The sequence below is a fragment of the Scyliorhinus torazame genome, chromosome 12, assembly GCF_047496885.1.
Source record: "Scyliorhinus torazame isolate Kashiwa2021f chromosome 12, sScyTor2.1, whole genome shotgun sequence".
In the NCBI taxonomy this organism is placed as follows: Eukaryota; Metazoa; Chordata; class Chondrichthyes; order Carcharhiniformes; family Scyliorhinidae; genus Scyliorhinus; species Scyliorhinus torazame.
Window position 1 is genome coordinate 223,459,267 of NC_092718.1, and position 18,167 is coordinate 223,477,433.

At 50.7% G+C, this 18,167-nt stretch overlaps 1 protein-coding gene across 1 annotated transcript in view; it reads left to right on the forward strand.

Annotated features, from left to right (window-relative positions):
- The window catches only part of spag5 (sperm associated antigen 5), a 73,014-nt gene that overhangs the window by 4,548 nt on the left and 50,299 nt on the right, over positions 1–18,167 (forward strand). The window contains exons 3-6 of the mRNA XM_072470003.1: positions 3,882–4,001; positions 4,221–4,313; positions 7,096–7,230; positions 14,695–14,788. Coding sequence (XP_072326104.1) covers positions 3,882–4,001; positions 4,221–4,313; positions 7,096–7,230; positions 14,695–14,788 — 442 coding nt within the window. The remainder of the gene's footprint in view (positions 1–3,881; positions 4,002–4,220; positions 4,314–7,095; positions 7,231–14,694; positions 14,789–18,167) is intronic.

Here is an 18,167-nt window from a genome sequence, read left to right on the forward strand (position 1 = left end):
CACCTTCTGAAGGTCAAATAGGGATGGGCAATGAATGCTAGCCTGACTAGCGATGCCCACATCCTGTAAAAATGAATTTTAAAAAATAAAATAAAATACACGTTGCAATTCCTACACTCTCACATGCTACCTTATTGGCAATCTCTTTTTAAAAAAAAAAAATAATTTTTATTAAAGTTTTCACAAAATATCAACAACAAAATGTAAAAGGAACCCAATAGAATTAAATGTAAAACAAAACAACCCAGTGCCCCCCTCCCCCCTATACATAAATAATAAATTGACACCCGCCAAAACACATAGCAAACATAGCAAATATATACACCCCTCAGATCCCCCAGTATAGACAAACAAAAATAAAATAGAACCTACCAACCCCCCTCCTCCCCGGTTTGCTGCTGCTGCTGACCATTGTCTACCGTTCTGCCAGGAAGTCCAAGAATGGTTGCCACCGCCTGAAGAACCCTCGCACCGATCCCCTTAAGGCAAATTTCACCCTCTCCAATTTAATAAACCCCATCATATCGCTGATCCAGGATTCCACGCTTGGGGGCCTCTCATCCTTCCACTGAAGAAGAATCCTTCGCCGGGCTACCAGGGATGCAAATGCCAGAATACCGGCCTCTTTCGCCTCCTGCACTCCCGGCTCCCCTGCAACCCCAAATATTGCGAGCCCCCAGCCCGGTTTGACCCTGGATCCTACCACCCTCGACTCCGTCCTCGCTACGTCCTTCCAAAATTCCTCCAGCGCTGGGCATGCCCAGAACATATGGGTGTGGTTTGCTGGGCTCCCTGAGCACCTAACACACCTGTCCTCACCCCCAAAGAACCTGCTCATCCTTGTCCCGGTCATGTGTGCCCTGTGCAGCACCTTAAACTGTATGAGGCTGAGCCTCGCGCATGAAGAGGAAGAGTTCACCCTCCGTAGGGCATCTGCCCATGTCCCCTCCTCGATCTCCTCCCCCAACTCCTCCTCCCACTTACCTTTCAGCACCTCCACCGAGGCCGCCGCCTCCTCCTGCATCACCTGGTATGTTGCTGAGATCTTCCCCTCTCCAACCCACGACCCCGAGAGCACCCTGTCCTGTACAGTGTGTGGCGGCAGCAGCGGGAATTCCACCACTTGCTACCTGGCAAACACCCTTACCTGTAGATACCTAAAGTTGTTTCCCAGGGGGAGCCCGTACTTCTCCTCCAGCTCACCCAGGCTCGCGAACTTCCCATCCACAAACAGGTCCCCCAACCACCTTATCCCTGCCCTGTGCCACCCTAAAAACCCTCCATCTATTCTCCCTGGGACAAACCTGTGGTTCCCCTGATCGGGGTCCACACCAAGCCCCCACTTCCCCCCTGTGCCGCCTCCATTGCCCCCAAATTTGGAGGGCAGCCGCCACCACCGGGCTCGTGGTATACCTCATTGAAGGGAGCGTCAGCGGCGCCGTTGCCAGCACCTCCAGACTCGTACTCACACAAGACGCTGTCTCCAGCCTCTTCCATGCCGCCCCCTCCCCCTCCACCCACTCGCGCACCATCGGCGCATTGGCGGCCCAGTAGTACCCACAGAGGTTGGGCAGCGCCAGCCCTCCCATCCCTACTCCGCTCCAGGAACACCCTTCTCACCCTCTGAGTCCCTCGCGCCCACACAAACCCCCTTATGCTCCTGTTGACCCGCCTAAAGAAGGCCTTCGGGATAAGAATAGGGAGGCACTGGAACAGGAACAAAAACCTTGGGAGCACCGTCATCTATATTGACTGCACCCTACCCGCCAAGGACAGCGGCAACGCGTCCCACCTCTTAAACTCCTGCTCCATTTGCTCCACCAGCCTCGTGAAATTAAGTCTATGCAGGGCCCCCCAGCTCCTAGCCACCTGGACCCCCAAATACCTGAAGCTCCTCTCTGCCCTTTTTAGTGGGAGCTCGCTAATCCCCCTCTCCTGGTCCCCTGGGTGAACCACAAACAACTCGCTCTTCCCCATGTTGAGCTTGTACCCTGAGAAATCCCCGAACTCCCTGAGGATCCTCATTACCTCTGGCATTTCCCCACCGGGTCCACCACATTAGCAGAAAGTCGTCCGCATAGAGTGACACCCTATGCTCCTCCCCGCCCCGCACCAGCCCCTTCCAGTTCCTCGACTCCCTCAGTGCCATAGCCAGGGGCTCAATCGCCAGTGCGACGAGCCGGGGGGTCAGGGGACACTCCTGCCTCGTCCCTCGATGCAACCAAAAGTACTCAGACCTCCTCTTGTTCGTGGTCACACTCGCCATCGGGACCTCGTACAACAGCCTAACCCACCTGACGAACCCCTCCCCAAACCCAAACCTCTTCAGCACCTCCCACAGGTACCCCCACTCTAACCTATCGAAGGCTTTCTCCACGTCCATCGCCACCACTATCTCCGCCTGCCCCTCCCTCATCGGCATCATAATAACGTTCAGAACCCCTTATTGGCAATCGCAATTGGGCCTGAGGCATTTGCTCACTGTGTAGACTTGACCCTGAAATGCAGCCCTCGAAGCTACCCTGCAAGATAATGGCTACCCTGATCAGATCTTTGTTTGCTCTGCCTCTCACATGCTCACAAATGGGCCAAGTCCACCAATTTTAGACCTGAAAATTGTCCAATCTATCTTCAGTTACCCCGGTAATGTAAAGGATCTAGCCATTTCGTGCTGTGGCTGTGCAGTGGCAACCTGAGTGGTGTTTTCCACAACAGGATGCTGCCGTCGAGCCAAATAGACATTCTCCCCACCACACAAATGAGTAATTTTAATGCCAGGTCCCAACGTCTGGCGGATTGTATCAAACAACGTGTCTCTTCAGCTGTTCAAATAGGCAGTATTGATTATACTCAACCAGCTCGTTGTGGCTAAATTCAGACTATAATGTCTGATCTTGGATGTTATTCTGTGATTGTGCAGCACTTGCTACTAACGACCAGTTTAAGGTGATCGGTTGAAGTCGCAAGGAGCCGCTTACGCGTGCTAGAAGCTGCATATATTTGTACGCAAGGACCTTTCATGTCCTTGCGTCTTTTTGGAATAAACATGAGCTCCCTTGTGCATTTACCATGTCTGTCTTGACCAATCAAAGCTGACTTGCATACCAATGAGCACCCCTTTTTTCATGCAGTATAAATTGTTCCCGTTGAAATTTGGTATTCTTGCATCTGTCCTGATGAGTGCACGACAAAAAGCTTTGACAGCTTGTCTTTCTTAAGGGACTTTTTCCAGCAATGCTCACAGGCTGTTATTCAGATTCCCCTAAAATGTATCTGTAGTAATCAGCTCAACCTTTCAGTGTGGGAGTGAGTTCCACATTCTCATCACTCTAGGTAAAGACGTTTCTCTTGAATTCCCTGTGGGATTTATTGGTGACTGTCTTTTATTGATGGCCTCTAGTTCTGGACTGTACCACAAGTAGAAATATTGTCTCCACTGTCAAACCCTCTTATGTCCTCGGTGGTGCAGTGGTTAGCACTGCTGTCTCACGGCGCTGAGGACCTGGGTTCGATCCCCGCCCCGGGTCGCTGTCCGTGTGGAGTTTGCACATTCTCCCTGTGTTTGCGTGGGTTTCCTCCCACAATCCAAAGATGTGCAGGCTAGGTGGACTGGCCACGCTAAATTGCCCCTTAATTAGAAAAAATGTATTGAGCATTCTAAATTAAATTTTTTTTTAAACCCTCTTGTATCACTCCTCTGTCTCCTCTTTTCTAGAGAAATGTGTCCTGGCCTGTTCAATCTATCTTGACAGGGATGACATGTTTGCTCTAATATCGACTGTTTACATCATTTTCCAGTTGAGCTTCAACTCTTTTCAAGTTAAAACCCCAATAACCACCAGACAGTGACTGGGAATTAGAAATGTGTTGTGTGTTGACAGGTAGAGGATCGTTACTGCAGCCTGTACCTGCAGCATGCAAGCAGAGTGCGAGAGCTGGAGCTCAGCCTGGAGCAGTACCGGCAGCTTCACAGTAAAATTTATACCGTTCAGGGACAGCAAGTAAGTAACAACGAGCTGTGCTTGGGGGAGTGCTTGGCTGTTTCTGCTCGTTTTTACGGAATCGACATTGCTGATTTGAGAAACTAATATTTGTCTGACTGTGCGTCTGCCTCGCGTTCCTGTGTCATGTTGCCCCTCTCATTCCTGTGTTGTATTGCTAAATGTATTCAGTTCCATTTCCTTGGTAATGTTCAGATGTTTCTGTAACTCCCTTGGCAGAACTTGCTGGTTGAAGACGTTGAGGAATGTCTGGCCAGTGCAGATGAAGCTTATGAGGAAATGAAGAACCAGCAAGCGCGAATGCTTGAGCAGGTGAGCAGCTCAACTGAATTGATATTCAACTTGGTCCTGTCCCTCGCCCACTGCTGAGTGTACAGGTGTGATGTGGAGGAGGAGAATTTCCTACATCCACTGTTGGATAGGAATGCAGAATTCTGAGCCAGAGATCTGTGTCTTCACCCACTGTGACTGAACAGAGTGGGACACACTTCTTGAAAGGAAAAAGCTGAGGGGTGATCTTATTGTGTTCTTTAAATCCTGAAAAGGTTTTGATAGGATACGTGGAGGTCAGTGATCGCTTGCTCCATGGTCTACAGAGCAGCCATGGCCCCCGTCCTCCTGTAGGCATCAGGCAGCACAGTAGTTAGCACTGTTGCTTCACAGCAACGGGGTTTCAGGTTCGATTACCGGCTTGGATCATGGTCTGTGCGGAGTCTGCACGTTCTCCCCATGTCTGTGAGTTTCCTCCGGGTGCTCCGGTTTCCTCCCACAAGTCCCGAAAGACGTGCTGTTAGGTGAATTGGACATTCTGAATTCTCCCTCTGTGTACCCGAACAGGCGCCAGATGTGGCGGCTAGGGAATTTTCACAGTAACTTCATTGCAGTGTTAATATAAGCCTACTTGTGACAATAAGGATTATACATGGACAATGTACAACAGACACCTCAAATCCCTGCAAAGATATTACCAACGTTGCTCTGCAAAATCTTGGAAATCCACTGGCAGGGTAGACGAAGGAATGTGAGTGCCCTCTTCCAGGCCAATGTCCCCAGTATCGAGGCACTGGTCACGCTCGACCAGCTGTGATGGGCAGGTCAGACTTCCCACATGCCCAACACAAGACTCTCAAAACAAGTGCTGTACTCCGAGCTCCGCAATGGCAAGTGATCACCAGGAGGACAGGGGAAACCTGCACATCTTTGGGTTGTGCGGGCGAAACCCACGTATACACGGAGGGAATGTGCAAACTTCACACTGACAGTGATCCAGAGCCGGGATCGAACCTGGGACCTCGGTGCCATGAGGCAGCAGTGCTAACCACTGTGCTGCCCTCCTGTTTATAAAGAATTGAGTTTGAACTTTGAAATTTATCCTCTGGATGTGGGCTTCGCTGGCTCGGCCAGCAATTATTGACCATCTCTAATTGCCCTTGAGAGGGTGGTGGTGAGCTGCCTTGAACTGTTGCAGACCACGTGGTGTAGGTGCACCCACGGTGCTGTTAGGGAGAGAGATCCATGATTTTGAGCCAGCCACAGTGAAGGAATGGTGAGATATTTACAAGTCAGGATGGTGAGTGAATTGAGGGGGAACTTGGGGTGATGTCCCCCTTGTGTCTGCTCTCCCTTCCAGAGAATGTGGGTTTGGAATTTGCTGTTGGAGTTTGGTGAGTTCCTGCAGTGCATTTTGTAGATGGTACACACGGCTGCCACTGTTCATCAGTGCTGCGTGAGTGAATATTTAAGTTGGAGGAAAGGGTAGCAAACGAGTGGTTGTTGGAGCAACATCATCCAAGTAAGTGCGCCCAGGCAAGTGGGGAATATTCCATCACACTCCTGGGGCGAAATTCTCCGGTATGGGTGCGATGTCCGCCGACCGGCGCCCAAAACGGCGCAAATCAGTCGGGCATTGCGCCGCCCCAAAGGTGCGGAATCCTCCGCATCTTGGGGGGCCAAGCCCCAACCTTAAGGGGCTAGGCCTGCGCCATACTAATTTCCGCCCCGCCAGCTGGCGGAAAAGGCCTTTGGTGCCCCGCCAGCTGGCGCAGAAATGACATCTCCGGGCGGCGCATGCGCGTTAGCGGCCGCTCACGGCATCCCCGCGCATGCGCTGTGGAGGGAGTCTCTTTCGCCTCCGCCATGGTGGAGACCGTGGCGAAAGCGGAAGAAAAAGAGTGCCCCCACGGCACAGGCCCACCCGCGGATCGGTGGGCCCCGATCGCGGGCCAGGCCACCGTGGGGGCAACCCCCGGGGCCAGATTGCCCACGCCGCCTTGTCCCACCGGTAAGGTAGGTGGTTTAATCTACGCCGGCGGGACAGGCATTCTAGGAGCGGGACTTCGGCCCATCCGGGCCGGAGAATTGGGGGGGGCGCCCGCCAACCGGCGCGGCGCGATTCCCGCCCCCGCCGAATATATGGTGCCAGAGAATTCGGCAACCGGCGGGGGCGGGATTCACGCCAGACCCCGGCGATTCTCCGACCCGGCGGGGGGGGTCGTAGAATCTCGCCCCTGGTTAGTGCCTTGTAGGTGGTGGATGGGCTTTGTGGAGTCAGGAGGTGAGTTACTCTCCGCAGGATTCCCAGCCTCTGGCGTGCTTTTGCAGCCACTGTATTTACATGGCTGGGTCCAGTTCAGTTTCTGGTCAATGGTAACCCCCAGGATGTTGGTAGTGGGAAATTTGGCGATGGTAATTCCATTGAATGTCATGTGGAGATGTTTAGATTCACCATTGGAGATGATCCTTGCCTAGCACTAACGTGGAATGTGGCATCATCCCAAGCCTGAATGTTGGCCAGATCTTGCTGCATGTGGCCACGGACTGTGCTTCGTTACGTGAGGAGCTGTGAATGGAACCAAACTCTGCACAAAACATCCTCCTGATGACGAGAGTCACTGGTAGGTACAGGCTTTCTCTTCCTCCAGCCATAGACCATGGAATGACCAGCTCTCACTCCACAACGGGTGCAGTTTGCAACCACCCATTGCAGCAGTGGATCAGGAACAGCACAATCATCAGAATAGAAACTCGGCACCTGTCCTCTGATTAGAAAAACTTATTTTGTTGTTTTGTTCTGAATGTGGCCTTTTCTGCACAGCTGAAAGATGCCAGAGATCTCGCCCGGCAGAGTACCAACCAACTCCAAACCATCACCCAAGCAACGGCGAGGGCTCTGGAAGAGCAAACCGGCATGAGAAATCGAGCAGATGAGGCTGAATGGAAGACGGCAAATGTGAGTGCTTGTTGGTTCTGACCAAGGTCCATTAACTGTCACTTTGAATTAAAACTGGAGTTAACTGCCATAAGCCAGCATGTTCCACAAAAAAAATTCATTAGCGGGTGGCGCAGTGGTTAGCACTGCTAACTCACGGTGCCGAGGTCCCAGGTTCGGTCCCGGCTCTGGGTCACTGTCCGTGCGGAGTTTGCACATCCTCCCCATGTCTGCGTGGGTTTCGTCCCCACAACCCAAAGATGTGCAGGGTAGGTGGATTGGCCGCGCTAAATTGCCCCTTAATTGGAACTAAAAAAATTTATTATTCATTAACCTCTGGTGTTGCTATAGAAACCGATTTAGCAACATTAATTTTAGCTGCCTCGTTGAAAAATAACACTTTTCCTCTTGGCACAGCAAATGAGCAAATCACCCATACGTGCCGTACTGATGAGAACTGTGACCAAGTATGGTCTCTATTACTCACTTTCAAATAGCATCAGAAATGCGATTAGTTGAATCTGGATTCCCAGCTATGTGGCTAATGTATTGCGGCAACACGGGTTTGACCCTGGGGTAGATTGTTGGGTACTTACTGCAGGACGGTGTGGGCATTGTATCTGGCAGTGGCGCTATGTAGAGCTAGTTAAACGTTAATTCTCTGCTCTGCGGGCACTTGCCTACTCCCTAATGCACAGCCCATTATGTGTAGGTCATAGATTTGCACAGCAGAGGAGGCTATTTGACCCAGCTACTTGATGCTGGCTCTGCTTGAGGGAGCTGTCCAGCCCAATGAGTCACAATGCTCCCTGTTCTTTCACCATAGCTATGAAAGTCTCCTTTTCAAGTATTTATCCAATGTAGCCTTGCCTTGATTTTTGCTGTAATCATTCCCATGATAAAGCACAGAAGGAGGCCATTCAACCCATCTGTCTGTGCTGGCTCACTGAAGGAACAATTCACCGAGTCTCATTCACCTGCCTTCTCTCCCTCGACCTACAAATTCTTCATTTTCAGATAATCCTGTTCCTTGATTGATTCACCACCACTAACTCAGCCAGTGTGTCCCAGTTCCTAACCACTAGCTGCTTGCAATTGTTTTTGCCAATTACCTTAAACCTGTGCCCTCTGGTCTCAACAGGGGCTGTTTAGCACAGGGCTAAATCGCTGGCTTTGAAAGCAGACCAAGGCAGGCCAGCAGCTGGTTCAATTCCCGTACCAACCTCCCCGAACAGGCGCCGGAATGTGGCGACTAGGGGCTTTTCACAGTAACTTCATTTGAAGCCTACTTGTGACAATAAGCGATTTTCATTTCAAGTTACAGGTCCATTAAGAAAAATGGTATTTGCAAAAATAAAGGAAAGGGAAAATTAAGGGAGTGGACGGGAACAGACGGGAGGGTCCTTACGCAGCACAAATGGAAGTAAACTGGTATGATCTAATTGCTATTAAGGAGATATGGCTGCAGGGTGATCAATGCTGGGAACTGCATGTTCAAGGTATTTATTTATTATCTAAATGTAAAGCAGATTCAAAATGCGTCTGGGCAGAGGGATCTGGGTGGCTTTGTTCAAGAATCGCAGAAAGTTAGTATGCAGGTACAGTATGGAATTAAAAAAGACAAATGGAATTTTAGCTTCTTTTGCAAAAGGACTGGAGTATAAAAGTAGAGAAGTGTTGTTGCAATTGTATAGGGTGTGGGTGAGACCACATCTGGAGTATTGTGTCCAGTTTTGGTCTCCTTATTTGAGGAAGGATGTGGTGGCATTGGAGGCAGTTCAGAGGAGGGTCACCAGATTGATTTGGGGAATGAAGGGGTTGACGTACGAGGAGAGATTGAAGAATTTGGGCTTGTGCTTGCTGGAGTTCAGGAGAATGAGAGGGGTTTACATCGAGGTTTCTAAAATGCTGAAAGGGATTGATAAAGTAAACGTAGACCAAATGTTCCCCCTTGTGGAGCAATCGAGACAAGAGATCACAGATGTAGATTGAGAGGCGGTAGATTTCAAACTGAGATGAGGAGGAACTACTTCTCGCAGAGGGTGGTGAATTTGTGGAACTCGCTGCCCAATAGTGCGGTGGAGTCCGAATCATTAAATGGTTTCAAGAAGCAGATGGATATATTTCTGCTAAAGAAAAAACGGGTTAAAGGGATATGGGGAATAGGTAGGGAGGTGGATTTGAGACCAGGAAGAGATCAGCCAGGATCTGATTGAATGGTGGAGCAGGCTCGAAGGACTGAATTGTCGACTTCTGCTCCTATATTTAGCAAGAATAGGCAATAAGAAATGGGTAGCACTGTTAGACAGAGTATAAATCGGGAAATTAGAGATGCAAGTAACAAGAGTAGACTTTCAATCTATATATAGACTGTGTTATGGGAGAGGCGTTTTCAGAACCCCAAAATGTATCATGGAATTCAACCAACCTCCCCCTTTAATGGATTTGTTGCTTTTCCGAGCACACGGCTTGTTCCCTAGGTGTGGGATTACAATTATGGACACGTGGGTTTTTAAACACAAAACACTGTTTATTCCATGAGCTCAACTTAACATCTTAAATAAACATTGGATCTCTTAACACCCCTTACTTCAAAGATAACTCAGAAAATATTGCAACAGTAAATAACTCCTTAAAATGTTCCTTCAAACTTCCAAGAGACTTAACACCTTTAAACAGTATCACATCAGGTTAAAGGATATATATATTTTCTGTAGAATGGCAGAGATCTCTGGACACACACAGACACATCCAAGCTGTTGTCTCAAACTGGCTTTCTACTTTTAAACTGCTCTCAGCAAAACCAGCCAGGCACTTTTTAGGTGCAAAACCAAGGTGCCAAAATGTCTGAACTGAGCTGAGCTCCACCCACTCTATGACATCACTGCTTTCTTAAAGGTACATTGCTTAAACATCCAGTTCTTAAAGGCACTCTCGCATATAAGGAAAGTAGAAAGGAACTTAAGCAAGGAGTCAGGAGGGCTAGAAGGGGTCACGAAAAGTAATTGACAAATAGGGTTAAGGAAAATCCCAAGGCTTTTTACACGTACATAAAAAGCAAGAGGGTAGCCAGGGAAAGGGTTGGCCCACTGAAGGATAGGCAAGGGAATCTATGTGTGGAGCCAGAGGAAATGGGCGAGGTACTAAATGAATACTTTGCATCAGTATTCACCAAAGAGAAGAAATTGGTAGATGTTGAGTCTGGAGAAGGGTGTGTAGATAGCCTGGGTCACATTGAGATCCAAAAAGACGAGGTGTTGGGTGTCTTAAAAAATATTAAGGTAGATAAGTCCCCAGGGCCTGATGGAATCTACCCCAGAATACTGAAGGAGGCTGGAGAGGAAATTGCTGAGGCCTTGACAGAAATCTTTGGATCCTCGCTGTCTTCAGGGGATGTCCCGGAGGACTGGAGAATAGCCAATGTTGTTCCTCTGTTTAAGAAGGGTAGCAAGGATAATCCCGGGAACTACAGGCCGGTGAGCCTTACTTCAGTGGTAGGGAAATTACTGGAGAGAATTCTTCGAGACACGATCTACTCCCATTTGGAAGCAAATGGACGTATTAGTGAGAGGCAGCACGGTTTTGTGAAGGGGAGGTCGTGTCTCACTAACTTGATTGAGTTTTTCGAGGAGGTCACTAAGATGATTGATGCAGGTAGGGCAGTGGATGTCTATATGGACTTCAGTAAGGCCTTTGACAAGGTCCCTCATGGTAGACTAGTACAAAAGGTGAAGTCACACGGGATCAGGGGTGAGCTGGCAATGTGGATACAGAACTGGCTAGGCCATAGAAGGCAGAGAGTAGCAATGGAAGGATGCTTTTCTCATTGGAGGGCTGTGACCAGTGGTGTTCCACAGGGATCAGTGCTGGGACCTTTGCTCTTTGTAGTATATATAAATGATTTGGAGGAAAATGTAACTGGTCTGATTAGTAAGTTTGCAGACGACACAAAGGTTGGTGGAATTGCGGATAGCGATGAGGACTGTCGGAGGATACAGCAGGATTTAGATTGTTTGGAGACTTGGGCGGAGAGATGGCAGATGGAGTTTAATCCGGACAAATGTGAGGTAATGCATTTTGGAAGGTCTAATGCAGGTAGGGAATATACAGTGAATGGTAGAACCCTCAAGAGTATTGAAAGTCAAAGAGATCTAGGAGTACAGGTCCACAGGTCATTGAAAGGGGCAACACAGGTGGAGAAGGTAGTCAAGAAGGCATACGGCATGCTTGCCTTCATTGGCCGGGGCATTGAGTATAAGAATTGGCAAGTCATGTTGCAGCTGTATAGAATCTTAGTTAGGCCACACTTGGAGTATAGTGTTCAATTCTGGTCGCCACACTACCAGAAGGATGTGGAGGCTTTAGAGAGGGTGCAGAAGAGATTTACCAGAATGTTGCCTGGTATGGAGGGCATTAGCTATGAGGAGCGGTTGAATAAACTTGGTTTGTTCTCACTGGAACGAAGGAGGTTGAGGGGAGACCTGATAGAGGTATATAAAATTATGAGGGGCATAGACAGAGTGGATAGTCAGAGGCTTTTCCCCAGGGCAGAGGGGTCAATTACTAGGGGGCATAGGTTTAAGGTGAGAGGGGCAAGGTTTAGAGTAGATGTACGAGGCAAGTTTTTTACGCAGAGGGTAGTGGGTGCCTGGAACTCGCTACCGGAGGAGGTGGTGGAAGCAGGGACGATAGTGACATTTAAGGGGCATCTTGACAAATACATGAATAGGGTGGGAATAGAGGGATACGGACCCAGGAAGTGTAGAAGATTGTAGTTTAGTCGGGCAGCATGGTCGGCACGGGCTTGGAGGGCCGAAGGGCCTGTTCCTGTGCTGTACATTTCTTTGTTCTTTGTTTGCATGACAACTGGGTAAACCTAATTAGCATTAATACCGAGGGGGACCAAATTCCTAGGTTATATGAGATATTGAGGAACCAACGAGCGAACAGGATATTTTAAATCTTGTATTGTGCAATGAGAAAGGGCTAGTTAATCTTGTAAAGGTATCTTTCGGGAAGATTACGCATAAGATGATAGAATTTCACATGAGGTTTGAAAGTCATGTTGTTCAATCCAAGATTGGGTCTTTTATCTAAACAAAGGAAACTACGAAGGTGTGAGGGCAAAGTTGGCTGATGTAGACTGGGGGACATCGGTCTGATAGTAAGTAAAGTCGCTGAGGTCCCAGATGACCAGAGGCTGCTTTCCCCTTTGAGGATCACCCCGCCTCGGGCGAGGGACAAGGCTGAGAAGCCGGTAAAGGAATTGAACCTGCGCTGTCCAGCCAACTGGGCTAAACTGGTAGACAGGCAATTAATACATGGTTTACAGAAAGTTTACATTCCTTTTTGAAGCATAAAAACCCAGCATGAAAGGTAATACAATCATAGCTAACTAGAGAAGTTAAAAAGATTGCATCAAAGAGAAAGTTTCCAGAAAATATGAGCCTGAAGGTTTGGGACATTTTCAAATTCAACAAAGAATGATCAAGAAACTGAAAAACAATATAGAATCTAAAAGTAAACTAGTGAGAGACATAAAGGTGGACTGTAAAAGATTGTATAGGTGTGTAAAATGGAGAAGATTAGTGAAGGCATAACAACCGTGGGCCCAGCAGGTGCAGTGACAGTAAATGTTCTAACCGGAAATGGCCAAGAAACTAAAAGCCTTTGCGTCTGTCTTCAGCAGAAGATACAAAAACCTTCATGAATTATTAGCGAATCAAGGGACTGGTGGGAATGGGGAAGTGACAGAAATTGGTATGAATAGAAGTAGCACTGAAGACAATAATGGGCTGCAAATTGATGAATCCCAGAGTGTTGAAAGAGGCACGTGCAGAAATGGTGCATGTTGCACATTCTCCCCGTGTTGCGTGGGTTTCGCCCCCACGACCCAAAGATGTGCAGGATAGGTGGATTGGACACGCTAAATTGCCCTTTGGAAAAAAAATGAATTGGGTACTCTAAAATATATATTTTTAAAAAGAAATGGTGGTTGTGTTGGTGTCCATCTATCAAAATTCTATAGATTCTGGAACATTTCCTGCAGATTGCAAATTAGCAAATGTAACCGCATTATTTAAGGTAGATGGGAGAGAGCAAGCAGGGAGCTACACACCTGTTCGCCTGACGTCAGCAGTACCAAACATGCTAGAATCTATTTTTTTTTCCTCTCAATTAAGGGACAATTTAACGTGGCCAATACTCCTACCCTGCACATCTTTTTGGGTTGTGGGGGTGAAACCCACGCAGACACGGGGAAAATGTGCAAACTCCACACGGACAGTGACCTGGGGCCAGGATCGAACCTGGGACCTCGGTGCCGTGAGGCAGCAGTGTTAACCATTGTGGCATCTATTCTAAAGGATGTAATAACTGGGGCACTTAGAAAATAATGGTAGGATTGAGTGTAGTCAGCACTGATTTCTGAAAATCATGGTGACAAACCTTTGAGCTTTTGTGAGTGACACTAGCAGAATTGATAAGAGGGAAACTAATTGGGCAGCATGGTAGCACAGTTACTTCACAGCTCCAGGGTCCCAGGTTTGATTCCCGGCTTGGTTCACTGTCTGCAGAGTCTGCACATTCTCCCCGTGTCTGCGTGGGTTTCCTCCGGGTGCTCCGGTTTCCTCTCTCAGTCCAAAGATGTGCAGGTTGGGTGGATTGGTCATGATAAATTGCCCATAGTGTTCAAAAAGGTTAGGTGGGGTTTCTGGGTTGTGGGGATAGGGTGGAGGTGTGGACTTAGGTGGGTTGTTCATTCCAGTGCAGACTCGATGGGCCAAATGGCCTCCTTCTGCACTTGTGTACCTGTCTATGAATATAGTGTATTTGGACTTTCAGAAGGCTTTTGATAACCTCCACACAGGAGGTTAATCCAAATTGGAGAACATGGGATTGGGGGTAATATCTTGCAATAGATTGAGAATTGGTTAACGGACAGAAAACGGGAATAAACAGGTTGGGGTCCCAGCTTTCCACAATCTATGTCCAATATTTGGATGCGGGGACCAAGTTTGCGGATGAGACAAAACCAGGTGGGAATGTAACATCTTATTTTTTTATTTTTCATAAATTTAGAGTAGCCAATTATTTTTCTTTTCCAATTAAGGGGCAATTTAGCGTGGCTTAAATAGGGTGTTCTTTCCAAGGGCCGGTGCAGACTCGATGGGCTGAATGTCCTCCTCCTGCACTGTAAATTCTATGAAACTAACTGGACTTAACTTTGCACCCTTTTATGAACAAGGGTGCAGCATTTGCAATTCTCCAGCCCACTGGTACCACCCTGAGGAGGGTTTAATCAATTTTTAATGACACTCTGCTGGGATCTTTCCTGTTCAACACCTCTGCTGTGGCAATATAGACCACATCTCTCATCAGGATCTTTTAATTGGGATGGGATGACGTTTACCATCATCCTCTCTGTTTAATGCCCTGGCTTGCATTCAAATGTGCCGTGTATAAATGTATGCTTTTGTAGCCCAGATGCAACAGGAGTTGGAACAAACTGCCTACGAACGCCGTGAAGCGCGGGACAAAGTGAAACGATTGGACTGTGAGAACCTGCAGCTGAAATCTGGTAGGTCGGGAGAGGGGACAGTGCTGCCAATCTGGTAGGTCGGGAGAGGGGACAATGCTGCCAGTCTGGTAGGTTGGGAGAGGGAACAGTGCTGCCAATCTGGTAGGTCGGGAGAGGGGACAGTGCTGCCAGTCTGGTAGGTCGGGAGAGGGGACAGTGCTGCCAGTCTGGTAGGTCGGGAGAGGGGACAGTGCTGCCAATCTGGTAGGTCGGGAGAGGGGACAGTGCTGCCAGTCTGGTAGGTCGGGAGAGGGGACAGTGCTGCCAGTCTGGTAGGTCGGGAGAGGGGACAGTGCTGCCAATCTGGTAGGTTGGGAGAGGGAACAGTGCTGCCAATCTGGTAGGTTGGGAGAGGGAACAGTGCTGCCAATCTGGTAGGTCTGGAGAGGGGACAGTGCTGCCAGTCTGGTAGGTCGGGAGAGGGGACAGTGCTGCCAATCTGGTAGGTTGGGAGAGGGAACAGTGCTGCCAATCTGGTAGGTTGGGAGAGGGGACAGTGCTGCCAGTCTGGTAGGTCGGGAGAGGGGACAGTGCTGCCAGTCTGGTAGGTCGGGAGAGGGGACAGTGCTGCCAATCTGGTAGGTTGGGAGAGGGAACAGTGCTGCCAATCTGGTAGGTTGGGAGAGGGAACAGTGCTGCCAATCTGGTAGGCCGGGAGAGGGGACAGTGCTGCCAATCTGGTAGGTCTGGAGAGGGGACAGTGCTGCCAGTCTGGTAGGTTGGGAGAGGGCACAGTGCTGCCAGTCTGGTAGGTCGGGAGAGGGGACAGTGCTGCCAATCTGGTAGGTCGGGAGAGGGGACAGTGCTGCCAGTCTGGTAGGTCGGGAGAGGGGACAATGCTGCCAGTCTGGTAGGTCGGGAGAGGGGACAGTGCTGCCAGTCTGGTAGGTTGGGAGAGGGGACAGTGCTGCCAGTCTGGTAGGTCGGGAGAGGGGACAGTGCTGCCAATCTGGTAGGTTGGGAGAGGGGACAGTGCTGCCAGTCTGGTAGGTCGGGAGAGGGGACAATGCTGCCAGTCTGGTAGTTCGGGAGAGGGGACAATGCTGCCAGTCTGGTAGGTCGGGAGAGGGGACAGTGCTGCCAGTCTGGTAGGTCGGGAGATGGGACAGTGCTGCCAGTCTGGTAGGTTGGGAGAGGGGACAGTGCTGCCAGTCTGGTAGGTCGGGAGAGGGGACAGTGCTGCCAATCTGGTAGGTTGGGAGAGGGGACAGTGCTGCCAGTCTGGTAGGTTGGGAGAGGGAACAGTGCTGCCAATCTGGTAGGTCGGGAGAGGGGACAGTGCTGCCAGTCTGGTAGGTTGGGAGAGGGAACAGTGCTGCCAATCTGGTAGGTCGGGAGAGGGGACAGTGCTGCCAATCTGGTAGGTCGGGAGAGGGTACAATGCTGCCAATCTGGTAGGTCGGGAGAGGGGACAGTGCTGCCAATCTGGTAGGTCGGGAGAGGGGACAATGCTGCCAGGCTGGTAGGTCGGGTGAGGGGACAATGCTGCCAGTCTGGTAGGTCGGGTGAGGGGACAATGCTGCCAGGCTGGTAGTCTGGTATGTCGGGTGAGGGGACAATGCTGCCAGTCTGGTAGGTCTGGAGAGGGGACAGTGCTGCCAATCTGGTAGGTCGGGTGAGGGGACAGTGCTGCCAGTCTGGTAGGTCGGGAGAGGGGACAGTGCTGCCAGTCTGGTAGGTCGGGAGAGGGGACAGTGCTGCCAGTCTGGTAGGTCTGGAGAGGGGACAGTGCTGCCAATCTGGTAGGTCGGGAGAGGGGACAGTGCTGCCAATCTGGTAGGTCGGGAGAGGGGACAGTGCTGCCAATCTGGTAGGTCGGGAGAGGGGACAGTGCTGCCAATCTGGTAGGTCGGGAGAGGGGACAGTGCTGCCAATCTGGTAGGTCGGGAGAGGGGACAGTGCTGCCAATCTGGTAGGTCGGGAGAGGGGACAGTGCTGCCAATCTGGTAGGTCGGGAGAGGGGACAGTGCTGCCAATCTGGTAGGTCGGGAGAGGGGACAGTGCTGCCAATCTGGTAGGTCTGGAGAGGGGACAGTGCTGCCAATCTGGTAGGTCGGGAGAGGGGACAGTGCTGCCAATCTGGTAGGTCGGGAGAGGGGACAGTGCTGCCAATCTGGTAGGTCGGGAGAGGGGACAGTGCTGCCAATCTGGTAGGTCGGGAGAGGGGACAGTGCTGCCAGTCTGGTAGGTCGGGAGAGGGGACAGTGCTGCCAATCTGGTAGGTCGGGAGAGGGGACAGTGCTGCCAATCTGGTAGGTCTGGAGAGGGGACAGTGCTGCCAGTCTGGTAGGTCGGGAGAGGGGACAGTGCTGCCAATCTGGTAGGTCGGGAGAGGGGACAGTGCTGCCAATCTGGTAGGTTGGGAGAGGGGACAGTGCTGCCAATCTGGTAGGTCGGGAGAGGGGACAATGCTGCCAGTCTGGTAGGTCTGGAGAGGGGACAGTGCTGCCAATCTGGTAGGTCTGGAGAGGGGACTGTGCTGCCAGGCTGGTAGGTCGGGAGAGGGGACAGTGCTGCCAATCTGGTAGGTCGGGAGAGGGGACAATGCTGCCAGTCTGGTAGGTCGGGAGAGGGGACAGTGCTGCCAATCTGGTAGGTTGGGTGAGGGGACAATGCTGCCAGTCTGGTAGGTCTGGAGAGGGGACAGTGCTGCCAATCTGGTAGGTCGGGAGAGGGGACAGTGCTGCCAATCTGGTAGGTCTGGAGAGGGGACAGTGCTGCCAATCTGGTAGGTCGGGAGAGGGGACAGTGCTGCCAATCTGGTAGGTCTGGAGAGGGGACAGTGCTGCCAATCTGGTAGGTCGGGTGAGGGGACAGTGCTACCAGGCTGGTAGGTCGGGAGAGGGGACAGTGCTGCCAATCTGGTAGGTCGGGAGAGGGGACAATGCTGCCAATCTGGTAGGTCGGGAGAGGGGACAGTGCTGCCAGTCTGGTAGGTTGGGAGAGGGGACAGTGCTGCCAGTCTGGTAGGTTGGGAGAGGGGACAATGCTGCCAATCTGGTAGGTCGGGAGAGGGGACAGTGCTGCCAATCTGGTAGGTCGGGAGAGGGGACAGTGCTGCCAATCTGGTAGGTTGGGTGAGGGGACAATGCTGCCAGTCTGGTAGGTTGGGAGAGGGGACAATGCTGCCAGTCTGGTAGGTCGGGAGAGGGGACAGTGCTGCCAATCTGGTAGGTCGGGAGAGGGGACAATGCTGCCAGTCTGGTAGGTCGGGAGAGGGGACAATGCTGCCAGTCTGGTAGGTTGGGAGAGGGGACAATGCTGCCAGGCTGGTAGGTCGGGAGAGGGGACAGTGCTGCCAATCTGGTAGGTCGGGAGAGGGGACAATGCTGCCAGTCTGGTAGGTTGGGAGAGGGGACAATGCTGCCAGGCTGGTAGG